The 15,120-nt window shown below is 44.5% G+C and overlaps 1 protein-coding gene across 1 annotated transcript in view; it reads left to right on the top strand.

Moving 5' to 3' along the window:
* Positions 1–1,645: 1,645 nt before the first annotated feature.
* The window catches only part of gse1b (Gse1 coiled-coil protein b), a 170,645-nt gene continuing 157,170 nt past the window's right edge, over positions 1,646–15,120 (top strand). The window contains exon 1 of the mRNA XM_019895812.1: positions 1,646–4,414. Within this exon, the coding sequence (XP_019751371.1) occupies positions 2,009–4,414 (2,406 nt within the window). The 5' untranslated portion in view covers positions 1,646–2,008. The remainder of the gene's footprint in view (positions 4,415–15,120) is intronic.

Genomic DNA, 15,120 nt, shown 5'->3' with positions numbered 1-15,120 from the left:
ATGTGTGTGATGTCACTGGAAAAAAAACAAACATTTATTGTTTATTTTTCCTCCTTAAGGTGTTTTAAAGACTTTAGCTAATATTAATTTGTCTCACAATGGAGAAATTCACAATTTACAGCAGCAACATTTTGAAAGGAAGAAAGTAGAAAAACAAAAGGTATTTGCAAACACAAAAATAAATTAAAAAATTAACTGTAGAGTGTACAGAATGAAATATTGTATATAAGATATAAGCATACATGCATCTGCAAAGGTGACTGTGCTATTTAAAATGGGTGAGTGGGGATGAGTCCAGGTTTTCAGATGCGTCTATTCAACAGCCTGACAGCAGTCGGCAATTAAAAGATTCAGTGGTCATTTCTATGAGAGGTGAGAAAAATAAAGAGTAATGGAAAAGTAATGAAAAATGAGACAGTGGCTTTCATCAGGATACCTACATGACTGCTCGATGTCACTTCGGTTAATATATGAGCTTGCTGAATCATACTTTCAGTTAATACATTCAAGTATTAAATTCGGTCATTGCAGTGCTCTGTAGTGTAGTAGGCAAATTGCAGAAGATGACTTTGAACATGGTACCACCGGTGGTTAGCTGGTTCGCAACCCGTCACCCTCACATTGCAGAGGTGCAGGGTTCGATTCCAGCTCCGGCCTTTCTGTGTGGAGTTTGCATGTTCTCCCCGTGCCTGCGTGGGTTTTCTCCGGGTACTCCACGTTTCCTCCCACATTCCAAACACGTGTGTGGCAGGTTAATGGAACACTCTAAATATCCCTAGGTGTGAATGTGAGCGCGGATGGATGTTTGTCTATTTTTGCCCTGAGATTGGTTGGCAGCCAGTTCAGGGTGTCCCCCGCCTACTGCCCGAAGCCAGCTGTAATAGGTTACAGCACGACCGCGACCATTGTGAGGACAAACAGATTGAATGGATGGATTTGAACATGATGGTGCAATACCACAATGTGACACTGTGAGGTGGTGTTGTAAATATGACATGATTTCTGTTGTACCATGATGGTAGCTGTAAGTAAATGAAATGACAGCATGAACGATGATTGATTTGCGAATATTTACTTGGGGTTAGCGGCACTTTTTTTCTCTCCTAGTGTTGAACTTGTTTTTTCTCTCAACTTGGAGATTCCCAGGCCTGGCTCTTATGTGGTAAAGTTAAGCATCACGAGTCTTCCTATTTAACTGTGAACATGTATACCGAAGAGAGAAACTTTATACAGTGAGAAAAAATAGCCACAAAGCAGGCGCCATTAAAACCCCCCCCCACAAAATAATGGTTAAATAAATGTTCATTGTTCTCTCAAGTTCCACAATGGTAAGAATATCTCCCACTGTGTCAATGTTAATTCTGAGCAACCAAAAAGAGAAGCAACTACTATAAGAGTCGTATAAATGATGGAAAAGCGACTTTCCCTTTGAACTGAATCGTGCATGTTTTAGTGGAAATCTCGTGCATGCTGCGCGTGTGTTGACGCATACGGACAGTTTGCGCGATTGTTTGCTCGCCATCTCCCGAATCATAAATGCGGGGGAGGCTCTCCGGGAGAGAGGGGGGGTTTCTGCGTGTGAGTGTCGGAGGGGGTTTCCTTTGGGGGTGTCTCGGCGGGTGCCGTGGGTATGGGATGGCGCTGAGTACAGTGAGCGAGTTCGCGGCCAAACTTTGCAGAGCGGGGAGGCAAGGCAGCAAAAGTTCGCCGGGGAGGCTGAGTCCCGATCCCGCATGGTTCCGCTGTCATGTCCCTCCTGCACCTCCCGTGTGAACTCACATATGGACTAAAGACTTCAAAATGTGTGGATTGTTGTCTCGCTGAAGTGGATTTAACCGTGGGGAGATCCAAATCACCGCTTCGCTGCTATCGCTGCACGCTGTCGTAGTTTCAATGGATTGTCGTCGCTCTTATCATCTACCGGACTGAAATGCATTGCTTAACTTGGAGATAAGTGAAGGGAGCACGAGGAGGACATGTAGCCTTGTGTCGGCTCTCTTTTCACGCTATGCATTCCCCTCGTGACAAGGAACTGGCGCTCTTGACTCGCAAACACCGACTCATGGCTGCGGCTATGCCGGGCGAGGATAGCCCTTTACCGGTCAACACTTCCAGAGCTGACCGCAACGGCCTGGGGGGATTATTGGTGCACTGTTTTATATGTGGCAGCGGAGTAACGGCAGGGAAGGAGCTGAGGTTACAAGTGACCTATCAAAAGGAACGCTACCCATTTTTCCCGTTCCTACAGAACCAGGAGCCAGCTCCCGGTGCGAGTGAGCTGAGCCCGGAGGGTCACGCGCTGGTGTGCGCCGTGTGTCACTGCTTCCTCGCGGAGCAGTGGAACTCCTTCGAGAGGACCAGGACGCCCATTGAGAAGCGCATGTACTGGCTGAAGCGACCCTACCAGTGCGACTCTCGCCGGGTCCCGCAGGAGTGGAACATCTCCTACGAGCTGGAGAGGAGGATCAGCTCCGGCAGCCACAACTACGATGGGGGCGCGGAGTCGGACTTCTCATCCTTCTCTGACAACATGTCGGATCAGGAGATGGATGTGATGGACAGGGGCGTTGTGAGTAAGGACAAGTGCTCGAGAGCAGCTGGGAAATCGCAAAAAGACGCCAGCAGAAAAAATTGTGTTAAAAATAGCCCCGATTCCCCGAGGACGCTCCCCCGGTACACGTTGGGGGTCTACAGTGCGCAGGGCTCACCCAAACCGGAAAGCTTGCCGCCTACCAGACGTGCACCTAAGGTGATGAATAATGTGTGTCAGACATCATTTTCTTTGGCCAAGTTCCAGGATAGCGTCCCCCAGCTGTGCCATGACAACCACTTCCCGAACGCACCTGTGCCGGACAACGGGGTCATTATGCGCAACAGGTCATGGCTGGAGGACGGGAACGCGAGACACACTGAGCCGCGTCACATCCAGCCTGGAGCCGACAACAGCTGCGCCTCACCCGCCTATCCCCACCCCACCTCCGCCATCAACTCTAAATGTAATCGCGGTATTCCTCGAGGCAACAATTCGGATGAGGATGAGATTGACATCACGAGTGATGAAGATAGGGACGTGCACAGTCGTAAAAATGTCAAACGTCGTCGTCCCGCAGGTGACCTTTTGACCAGAAAAGTCGCACAACTGCACCACGCTACAGAGTCAAACCCAGACAGACACGCGTGCTTTATCTGTGGCACTGAGCTCAGTCCACGTGGGAGTTATAAAGTCAGCGTTCAAAAGCAGGAGACGGCACAAGGGGAACCTTTCTTTCCCTTCCTGTGGCTGCACAGCCCCCCTCCAGGTGCATTACCCATCAATCCAGCAGGTGTGACTCTGGTGTGCGGAAGCTGTCACGCCTCGCTCATGCAGCAGTGGCACAACTTCCAACAGGCCGACGTTCCCGTGCTTCAGCGCCTCTACGTCGTCCCGCTCAACCCGTCCGCCGCGTCCCAGCAGGATAAACCCGCCCAGCTGACGAAGTGCGACACTAAAGCTCCCCGTGACGCCTGTTTCCTCTGCGGCCAGGAGTGCGGCGCCGATAAAGTAGTGCACGCGCAGGCCGGCGTCGGGAAATCTCGCGGGGTGATGTATTTTCCCTTCATCAACATGCTCCCCTGCCCACCCAACGCCCAACCGATGAGGAACGGGCATGTGCATTGCTGCTCACAGTGCCTTTTAATCCTAGAGGACATCTGGAGTGCTTATCGCCTTTGTCTCAACGAGGACCTCATCACCTCTGTTAGCTCCTTCCTGATCAGGTATCATTCCGTCACGGCCGTTGAAGGGTTCGGACCCGTTCGTTCGCAGACGGGCGTGTCTTCTGAGAGCTCCGTGTCGGTGTGCTACTTGTGCGGATCGGAGTTATCGACCGGATGCGATTTCCAGCTTCATGTCAACCCACCTGGACGTTGTGGTGAGAAGGAGCCATTCTTCCCTTTCCTCACCGTGCACCCGCCAGCTCCCCGAGCCAAGCCGGTTGATGCCACGGGCCTGGTGTCAGCCTGCGCTCTCTGCTACCATGACCTGCACACTCAGTGGTCCCGGCATGAGAGCAGAGGCCTGGGCCCCGCCACGCCCTCTACACCCTCCACCTCTGGCTCTTCCAGCTCTCCTTGGGCTCGCCAGTATACCTGTGAAGCATTTGTGTGCTTCTTCTGCAGGCAGGAGCAGCGCAGGCAAGGACGAATGTGCATGGTCACGGTGGCGAGGCTCCCCGTCTTCCTCTATGCGCCACGTAGCGCTCGCACGCTCCTGGTGGATGATGGAAGGAGGCTGATGGTTGGCTCGTGTGTGGATTGTAAGACCATGGTGCAGGTGGGCCAGAGCGCACAGCAGGACAGGGAAAGGCTCGGACGCGGGGCCTCAGACGGGGAGAGAGAAGGACCGCAATTGACCTCGCCGAAGCTTGGACGACAGGTTGGCCATTTTTATATATTTCTGTTGCACTGTGCGAAAAGGCGATTAGCTTCTGTTTAATTATGCTTTTATGCTCCCTATTTTTTTTCCCCACACAATCTGCAAAATGTGTTTGTTCTGGTGTGACCTCAGCGTTTCACATGGGAAGTGCTGATGATGGCATTTTGCGTATATGAATTGTTGCCATGAAAGTGCTCGTGTTTTTTTGTCATTTTCCCTTCATGTGCGAAATGAGTTTGAAAACGGTATCATCAAGAGCTTATCAAGGAATCTCATTGCATAATCGTGTGTAAGGAAGTTTGCGACCACTACAATGAGACAAACGTCTCCAAAACTCTGTAAACACAAAGAAAACCGTATGAGGCCTGAAGGCCAATGCCAGCATTGTGTTGATTTGATCAAGCATGACTGAGAATGTCTCACATTTTGCTGCAGTTTATTTGGATGGCTGTGAGCGTTGTTGAAATTTTGATTTACCAGATATGTTGTTTCCCCAAAATACATTACGCAACAAACCCTTAAGAACTTTGCTGGACGTTTTACGAAACGTTACGCACTACATTACATTTGGATGGAAGACGCATTCGTGTGCCTGCAGCAGCCCTTTTTGCCGGAACAACTCTTGTAACATTTTACAGAAACTGAGTTATCCGTGTGTATAATTTTCCCAACGTTCATCAATAACTTAAAGCTTTTTCATGTCAGTTGACGAGTCCTTTCGCATTGCGATTGTGGGAGGCGTTGCTGTACACCCCCACAAACACAGCAACAAGGGTTCACCGTGTTTTGATTCAACTGGCTAACAGAGCACGTCTCGCATCTTGCGTTGTAGTCCCGTCGCCTTCAAAGTGGCGCATATGGCGATGACGTGCACTGCATGCTCCCCCCTCCTTCTCAGGGCATTGAGTCGATCACAACCGCTCTTTTCTGGTTATTCCTGAAGATGTTTCACCTCATCTGAGCAGAAATCATCAGCTCATGTGCATATGTTTGCTTGGACAGCTCTAGTGTGAGTGTTGGTGTGGAAGTATTTATCGAAGTTTAAGGCACACCTCAACCAAGAATGGCATCATTCTTTTACATGCAAAACCATAGGTGTTAATATACAGTGAAGTGAGGCCTCTCCCCACCGCTGACAGTAAATTGGGTGAAATCTTCTTTGTTCAATCTTTTTTTTTTGTTGTAATAGTGGTTGTGGAAGCACCTGAAATCCCAAATTAGCTGTTTTGTCCTGATTGAAATGAGAGGAATTGTTCTGCAAGTGATACAGATGTGCTTCTCGGTAAACAATATTCAATACACTTCCCCTTAAAGGGGAAGTCCATCCCCATTTTTTTTAAATTTTATTTCTTACATATTCTATGCACTCCAATGAGTCAAAAAACGACATTCGGATGAATATTTTGCAAGCAGAGCCGTGATTGGTCATTACCTGAGCCCTGAGCTACTGTGATTTTCATTTTCAGTTGACAGCAAGTAGCAAAATAGCCGCCTCCCTGAGATGGAGAAAACGGATGGATTTCACTGCGTAACTCATATTCCACAAATGCGACATTTATCAGAATATTGTCTTTAGACTTGTGATGCGGCATAGAACATCATTGTCAAGAACATTTTTGGGTTGACTTCCCCTGAAAAAGAAAAAGAAAAAATCTCTACTCTTTCACTCTGGTGCTCATTTTTACGATGTTTACTGTCACTTTTCCATCAGTAAAACCCATCCCTGCTGTGTTAGAGCTATGGATGAGAATGCAAATGGGGGCCAGTGGCGCCGTACAAGGGCTTGTGATGTTTTAATGAAGCGCTACGGAGCCTTTAGACCGCCAGTTGGCCTCCTGAACCGCTCTCTCATGCAAACAGTTACCGACTGTTCAACCTCGCAGGACATAAGACAAACATCTGTGGATGCCATTCGCACTCGGCAATCTCAAAATGGAAGCACGCTTACGCCAGCTGTCGGAAGTTGTCCACCTCATTCTCTATTTGTCCCTTAAGATAAAACGGCAGTTTTGCACTACCTTGGAGCCGTCGTACAGATAGGAAGCAACCTTCAATAAATATCCATGACTGGATTCTACTGGTGGCCTGACCACTTTTTTTTTTTTGTTAACGGTGTGCATCATGCAGTCACACATGTTCTCAGATGACCTCATGGGGCGTACTCCTAATATAGAGTCTAATTATGGGACCGGCTTTCGCCCATTGAGACTGAGGTGTCACAGTATGGGAGAAGTGTCATGGGTGGAAAGGTTTCGGGTGATCATTTTGGACTGGGCTAGTTGCAGGTGGCACAGCTTCTTTTGGCCTGTGTGAGCTAATAACCTGTATTAAGTGACATTGTCTCTGTTGGGAACTGTGTGTGTGTGTGTGTGTGTGTGTGTGGGTGTGTGTGTGTGTGTGTGTGTGTGTGTGTGTGTGTGAGAGTGAGAGACACAGGGCTGCAGGAACAGGTGCTTTGTCCCCTTGGGTCGTGCTTTATGTTTGACAGAGGTTTTTTTAATGGCTCTTGTAGGGTGTGGTGTGATTTAATCGGATCACATTGAGAATTTTCACTTCAGTTCATCGCTGGTGTTTTTTGTGCCTCATACCACAAAAAAATGCATGTTGGAAGATAAGATCCGATTTCGTGTGTTTGGAAAAATCCATACATTTTGTTTTCACTCATTTGTTTTATTTATGACAATTTTATTCTACTTTCTAAAAGAAGACCCTTTAAATATGTCCGTTCGGCTCAAATGTTGCACAGTCAATACCAAAGTGGTCGAAGAAAGGAAGATGAGTCGCTAGGCTGACATTTAGTGTACACTACAGTACATCCACAATAGCAGGAAAATTGCCATTTTATTCAATTATTGCCACATTCTAGCACAATTGTTGCATCACGGTTAATCAAATTCTCTAATAATTCTCTAATATCTCCCTTTATTGTACACCAGGGATGGGCAATTTACTACTCCGGGACCACTTCTAAACTCGATGTGTGACAAAAAAATATCATTTTAAATGAGGAAAAAAAAAATAGGGGCACATGTCTGTTTTTTGTTTTTGTTTTTTTAAACCTAAATATCCACATTCTGTGATTTTCCGGCTTTCTTGCATGAACACCCCCATTCAAAGATGGCACAAAACTGCTGAGCAACACACCAGAATCAAGTCAAAGAACTAATTCTCTTCATGTTTTCACCAGAAATATCCCACATAAATAGCTAATATATATAACTATACATAAATAGTGTGTGTGTGTGTGTATATATATATATATATATACACACACACACACACACACACACACGTACAGTACATATATATAGCACCAAATGCTTATTGACTGAGACAACCTTTTCTGTGTAGTCTCTGAACCGCTTAAAAATCTCTATGGTGTGATATCAAATCATGGGCTCTTCTCTATATAGAACAATGGATCGAATTTCTAAAGCTCCAGTCCTGGTTGAACCAGGGTGCTCTATAGTACCAGGATTGCAGCGTACCGATGGCACCGCTGAAGGACTTCTCGAGTGTGCATGTAGGCAATGTATGAATGGCGGAGACCCAAGCTCTTTCTTCTATGCTCTTATGTACAATGTGTTTTTCAGAAGTGAGTGTGTTGTCACTGCTGGTCTGGCATCCTGTGTACGGGGTATATTTTGTCACAGGAAAAACATGCCAGCCTTCTCAGAGCACCGCCAAGCAAGATTTACTGCGTAGCGGCAAAATGAGGGGGAGGTCAAAATTACACATGGGATCAGGAAGTGAAGCTGAAATGGGATATAAACAAATTAGCGAGCGTGAACAGTTGGAAGTAAAAGAGAAGAGAAACTTTGAGGGCTGTGAGCGGGGTGTGAAAGGAGTTGAAACTAAATTACTTTTTTAATTCAACAAAAAACAGAAATGTTCTGACCAAAGAGAGCCGGCCGTTGAATACTGCACAGCCTTCGCTGCATTCTCAATGGTAGAATCTGTCAGACTGCTTTGAATTTCACGGCAAATCCTCAATCATTCAATTAAATTAATGTCAAATACGTTATAGGCATGCTGCGGTTTACCCATCTATGCTATCTGTATGCATCGTTCGGTCCTGCATTTTTCTCCAAATCAGATTCCGCTTATAATACTGTTGAAATTGAGGGCCTCCAGTGTTTGCTGCCGACACTGTACGTCTGTACTTGTATTTGTATTATAATAAAATCCTCTGATACTACTACACCAATGCCACTCGTAAGGAGGAAGCCGTGAGCTGTGTGGAGATACTTCAGACAAACATACATGACAACATTCACATTTTTTTTACTCATTTTACTGTGGTGTTCACAGAGAGTTAACATGGCATCTATGTGTAGAGACATAAAAATCTCTTCTTCATCTCTTATTCGATCCCTCAGCTACTGTGTGTACTCCTTTGATATAGTGCCCCGTAATGTTCAGACATCACACAAATGAAATGTCTTGTGCAAGCAGGTGTATTTATTTCCTGGACGGTTTATTCGTCACCCTTGCCACACTCCTCTGCCATGCTTTGTGGAAATCGGTTTGGTAGTTTTTGCGTTATCCCACTTACTTATTTGCATGATTCCACTAATGCACTAACCAATGAACCAATTCACTTTTTGCTGCATTTGAGGTAACAGCAAACAAGTGCTGGTCAATAAGAATAAGAATAAGAATAAGAAAACCTTTATTTCTCTCACAAAGGAGATATGAACAATTTACAGCAGCAAAGTTATAAAAGGAAGAAAGTAGAAGAACAAAAAGTATAGGAGCTGCTGTAAAGTAAGTAAACAAGCAACTCAAGCAATAAGACAACCGAATCTGGTCAGTTTTACAATTTCACAGAAGCACGATGCGAATTCAGAACATTTATGAACTGTTAATGACCTTTAAAAGTGTCATTATTCACCATTAAAAGTGTCTAAATAGTTGAAAAGCCGTTCAAATTGAAACTTGGATTACATTTTTCATCCTGTATTTCAAAGAATGTCAACTTCCTGGTGAGTTCAAATACTCGAGTGAGCTCATTGAGATTGAATCAAGGAAGTCCAGCTGAGATGTTTCTTCACTTCCTGTTGCCACAGAAAGGAATGCCATTGAGAGCAAAGAATGAATCAAAAATTAGCATGTCACGCTGCTGCTCTCGGCTTGTTGTGTTCCCACCTGGCATTAATGTCATAGGAAGACAATGGAATTAAACTACTATTCAGGGGCTTGACGTCAGAGCCCTGAGGGCCAGGATGTAGTTTAGCTTGTATCTGGAAAATATTGACCTTTTGATCCTTGTAGCACAGTTGAATTTCCCAAGGGGGCCACGTGGGAAACTGGAACAGCTGTTGAGGGCCACACCAAAACCTCAGATGTGTTCAATGTTAATTTAAAAGAGCCATTGTCTTAACAACCGGGCTGTGACCTGAATACCCCAAGGATCAAGAATTGAGAGCACACTGTCACACAAGAATCATGGGACTTGTGACAAGTCCCATGATTCTTTGCTATTCGATAAAACTGATTAAAACTGGTCACTTCATTCGGTACACCTGCACACCAATCGGATTCAGTAGAAGAATGATTTAAAATATTCTGCTTTGAAATGATAAAGAACTGCTCTTTAGGTACTACTCCTACATTGCGTTTCATTAGAATGTACAGCTATGCATAATGATTCTATTTACTAGTCTTTTTTTTAAAAATGTTTTTGGGCTATTGTCATAATCGTGAACGAAATACAATGACATCCACCATACATCAGCAGAGCGCCTCAATCAAATTCACCAAATTTGTGTAACACCACCTGTGCCACAACTTAGACCTGCTTTTAGCTGGTTCAAAGGTCTAGTCTACTGTCACCAAATTGCGCGAGGGGCGTGTCAAAGAAAACGCTCTCGGTCCGCCCAAACTCTCAAACACTGTAAACTCGACTTGCCCCAGGACAAAAATGACTGAGAGAGTTTGTTCTGGCATCAAAGTGTGGATATGATAGATTGAACGTGATGTTGGGTTATATAAAGCAATTCTTTGTTGCTGAGGCTTCGTACTGTTTGTACCGCATTTACGTTCTGCGTTGCTGTGGGTTTGTGTTGTATGTGTTTATTGTATCCCTCTACGCTTGTTAATTACAATGCCCCCATTGTGATGCTTTCTAATGTTTTGTTTTCCGTTAGTTGGGAAAATAACTACACTGCAGTACATCTGGAAATAAGGAAAAAAAAGTGCCAGTTTGGATAAAAATACAAATAAATTAGTTTTATTGATATATTTTTTTATATGATTCAGTTTGAGTCATCATTAAACCTCTCCAGAGTGCAAATGGTATGGTTCCACATATTTTCCTAATGTGTTACATCAACCTCCATAAACCATGAAGCAGCTTGCTAACTAACAAACAGAAAAAGACAAAAGGGAAACATAACTCTGTTTTCATTCTCTCCAGAGGATTTTTCAGTCAAGGTGGCCTCATGGTTAGCACATCTGCCTCACGGTTCAAAGGTTCGGGGTTTTGAATCCTTTGTGGATGGACTTTGTATGTTCTCGCCATCATCCTTTCACATTCCAAAAATATCCAAATAAGTGCATTGAATGTTCTAAACTGCCCTTAGGTGTGATCGGTTGGTTGTTTGACTCTGTGACCTGTCATTGGTTGCCCTACTAGTCGAGGATGTACCCTGTCTGAAGTCAGCTGGTCTACTACTCACCTGCGGCTCTAATGCGAATAAGCTAGACAGGAATTGAATGAATACTGTTTGCGCTGCTACCACTGATTAAAAAAAAAAAAATCCTCCATAAAACAAGAACTGGCCTGCCAAATTACAAATAATGCCCTTCACATCAGTCATTAAAATTTGCTAAATTCATCTGTTTGAAAGTTACCGTAAAGCTAACACGAATTTTACAAAACACATAACTTAGTCAGCTAGCTTAAAGCTAACACATAATGTAAAACACTGTAGACAGGCTAACACATGCGCTACTTAACCTTTCCAAAAAAAGAATATTCAAACACAATTGGCACAGCAATATAACAATAATCAAAAAACAATATGGGATGAAATTTCAAAATATTTTCATTAAAATTTTAACACGTAATAACATGATCAAGTCTTGGTACTTTGTGGTGGTGCACACTAAAATATACGCATTTGTACTTCGACTCTTCCGGAAAAAAAATGGTGTTGGTGCTCCCTGCAAATATTTTTATATTCTGATCTGCATATCCCATTTTGATAAATTGAGCCTTGCCCATGGAGCCTTGCATGATAAGTCTGTGTTTTTCAGTAGTAAACCAGCTTTCACTGGTGTAATTATAGAGAACAGAGTGCAAAGAATGTACAGCCCTTCGTTCCCCTTCAGCTGCCCTCTCGCCATATCACACATGCATATGCAAACCTTCCTCGACGCACACGCTCGCACACGTAAAATATATTATCTTTGATCTGCATCTAAATTCACAACAGCTGCAAGTGTGTTTGTGCACACGTGTTTCTGCCAGGTGGTCGGCAGCACTGGCAGGTGTTTGCTCTTGTGCTCCCAAATGCAGCTGGATTGTGCCACAGCTGTCAGTGTGTTATGGCCGATTGCGTGCGTGCATGCGTGTCTGTGTGGTCACACAGTAGCCGCTATTACTGCTATTTTTAACGTGTATACTTCGAGCTGCTCTTATCGCGCCCTTCTGTACTTTTTCCCTCTGTTTTTCCATGTTTCAGTTGTCTTTTTTCAGACACTTGCCCCTTATTTCTCTTTCATGGTCACCACTGATAGCTCAGAATGGATAAAAGAAGACTTCACCCTGCTGTCTGGATAACTAGATGTCAGCTGCCGGCCCAAATAGCACATAGTGGACTAAATATACTTGGCACCCGACAGTCAGAAAACTGGCTCCAAGCGAACGAGACCTTTGATTTGTTTACTTTCTTTCTGTCAGCCAATCAGAGAAGAGATAATTAACTTTAGCGGTCATCTTTTGGGATCTTATTTTGGCTCCAGAAGTCATTCCCTTCTTGGATGACTCGCTTTCTATTAGCATCCCCTCTGGCTGTGACCTCGCCGCCTCCTCGTACAGACCAACCACCTGGTCTCTGACAGCCTACTCCAGCAGGCTCCAGGACAGCTGGCGAGTATGACAGACAGAGCAGGGAGTTATTGGACTGAGCTCGATGTCAGAATGTCATGTGCAGTTTCAGCAAAGGCCATAACGGCTTTCACATTTTTTTTAGTCTGCACACTGTGTGCTTGTCACAGTTTCAGCATCACATCTCATTCACCTTGAACCATTCTTTGGAATGCACAGTCTTGCCATTGTCTTTCTAATACGTTAGTGACTAAAATAACAACCAGTGATGGAATAACCTGTTGATTTGACATTGTCAGGTCGCCAGGAAACCTCATTTTGTTTGGAATGAAATCATAGCGAAACGACTGCAGAAAACCAGATTGCAACGATACGCTCAGAGGCTCATTCTTACCCTGATAAACCCGTCACACGAGGTCAGTCTTGTCCTCATCAGACCCAATGACCCTTTTTCAATTACGTACTCCAGAATGGTCTCCAGCAAAATAATTACTGTTAACCCTTTCTCAATGCTGCAAAGCTCTTTAGTCTCCCTTAAGATGGTCATATGCTGCACAAATTAAGACATTTGAGGCTGTCTCGCTTGACTGAATCGGGGTTGATTCCAAGTTACATTTGGGGGAATTCCTGGTGTGTCAGAAATTTGGTCGGCTCTGACAATGATCTCATCTGGTTGAAACAGGGTTACTTAATTTTTCAGCCACTGAGCCTTTTTCCATCTCTGGGGCCTACGCAAAGTGAATGAAATGAATCCCTCAACACATGGCGTGAGCGGTCAAGTTTTTGAAACATCTTTCCCATTCAAATGAATGAAAATGCCACTGTAACTTTTCATCAAAAAACAACAAAAAATTTTGTCGGGAAAATAGCAGTCCATATTGTACTCAAAAACAAGCAGTGGTAAAATAATTAAAGACAAAAATTAAACTGCTTTTGTCACAATGCATCAGTTGAATGTCTATTGTGCTGCTCTTTCTGATGTGCCCTCTAAAAAGATGGGCACACGGCTATACTGTTTATTCAGATGTCCTCTCAGCTCATTCGTACTGCAGTAATATTAGTTAGTCTTCACAGAAGATGCAGAATCTGTCTACTGTTTTGTTGCCTGTCTTCGTGTGTTGCTGCGCTCTCTGTGTTGAGTGATTGGCATAAAGCATTATAACACTGCCATCAAGATGCTATACATTAGCCATTCTATGGCATTTCTAGAGATTGTGTTAGCATTAAGCTAGTGGACTGAAAGGCAGTTATGTTTTTTAAAAAAATGTTTTAAGAACGTATGTTTCCTTGCTCACCATTCAACACAAAAAAAGAATGAAAATCAGCCGAAAAGCTAAGTCTGGTCGCTCGTATCTCATTCCACCACTGTACATTAAAAAAAAACCCAAAAAAACAAAGAAAAACATTAGAGGGTTGCGCAAGGAAGAAGCTACAGTGGATTAGACTTTTGCTTGTTTTCATTGTAGTGAATCTCGTTGCGAGGCAAGGGCAGAGAAAACGATTTCGTATAACGCAACAGGGGGATATTCCGTTGTAGGGGGAGCAGAAAAATTGGAATGGTTTTAATGCATGAAGATTTTTTTCACACTAGGGGGTATTTTTTGCCCATGTAGGTTTCGTTGTAGAGGAGTTTCACTGTATGCCGTGTTTGACCAACTCTGGACAAAGGCATTCAAGGCGGTGAATAAAGATTGCTGTTTGTGTCATTTAGCACCCACTTCATGCACATTGCCGCCTTCACCAGGACTTCTGTGGAATAGTGTTTTCGGTAATGTCATGATCTTTAATTCTAACGGATCAGACATCCATGTTTAGAATGTTTGAGTGCACTTGCGAGGTTTTAATGATCAGATTTGACGTTTGGAGGATTTTTTTCCATTGATTCATGTCTCCCGCTGACATGACTATGCCTGAATCAGAAATACACAAATACAATGTCTCCATCTGTGCGACAGATAGATGCCGCACATATCTCCTAAGCGCCTTTTGTTATTCGTTCAAGGCCTTTGTAATGTGGCCAGTTTAGGAGGGTGTGATTTCACATGTAAAGCTGGCTGCACTGTTATGAGGTCAACTTGACCTTAACAAGCATCAGATAATGAGTGGCAAGGTCAGAGGGAGACTGTTGACATGTCAAAGTAAACATATATCAAGAAAAATCAAGGTTTCCTTCTCCATTTGACATCAATTATAAAAGCTCAAGTTGTTTGGGAAACACGGGCAGGGGGCTTCAATATGTTTTTATGTTCCTCTTCTCCTCCACGGGGCGCAATAAAAATAGCTCTTGGCGCATCACGTTTGCTGTCGGAGGGATTCTCCTCGCTTGCTTCTCTCACTCCCCCCCCCGCCATCTTTCTTTTTTTTTTTTTTGCCGCCTCATCCACTCCTCTCCAGTTTTGTCCCCTTTTGCCTCTTTCCCCCTCCTTTTCTCCCCCCTTCCGCTTCATCTCTCCCTGTGGTATTAGTGGGGCCACATGTTGCCGGCCTCTCCTGGTGGTGTGAGCCCCATGGCAGGCCCTGGCTCCAGGCAGACGCGTAGTTTGGTGTGAGTGTGTCTGGCGGTGCGTTCGTGTGAAAGTGTGTGTGCGTGTGTGGGCGTGTGTGTGTGTGTGTGTGTGTGTGTGTGTGTGTGTGTGTGTGTGTGTGTGTGTGT

This window comes from Hippocampus comes, unplaced genomic scaffold (assembly GCF_001891065.2).
Source record: "Hippocampus comes isolate QL1 unplaced genomic scaffold, H_comes_QL1_v1.1 scaffold80, whole genome shotgun sequence".
NCBI lineage: Eukaryota > Metazoa > Chordata > Actinopteri > Syngnathiformes > Syngnathidae > Hippocampus > Hippocampus comes.
The sequence above is the reverse complement of the archived record's forward strand: the minus strand, read 5'-3'. Positions and strand labels throughout refer to the sequence as shown.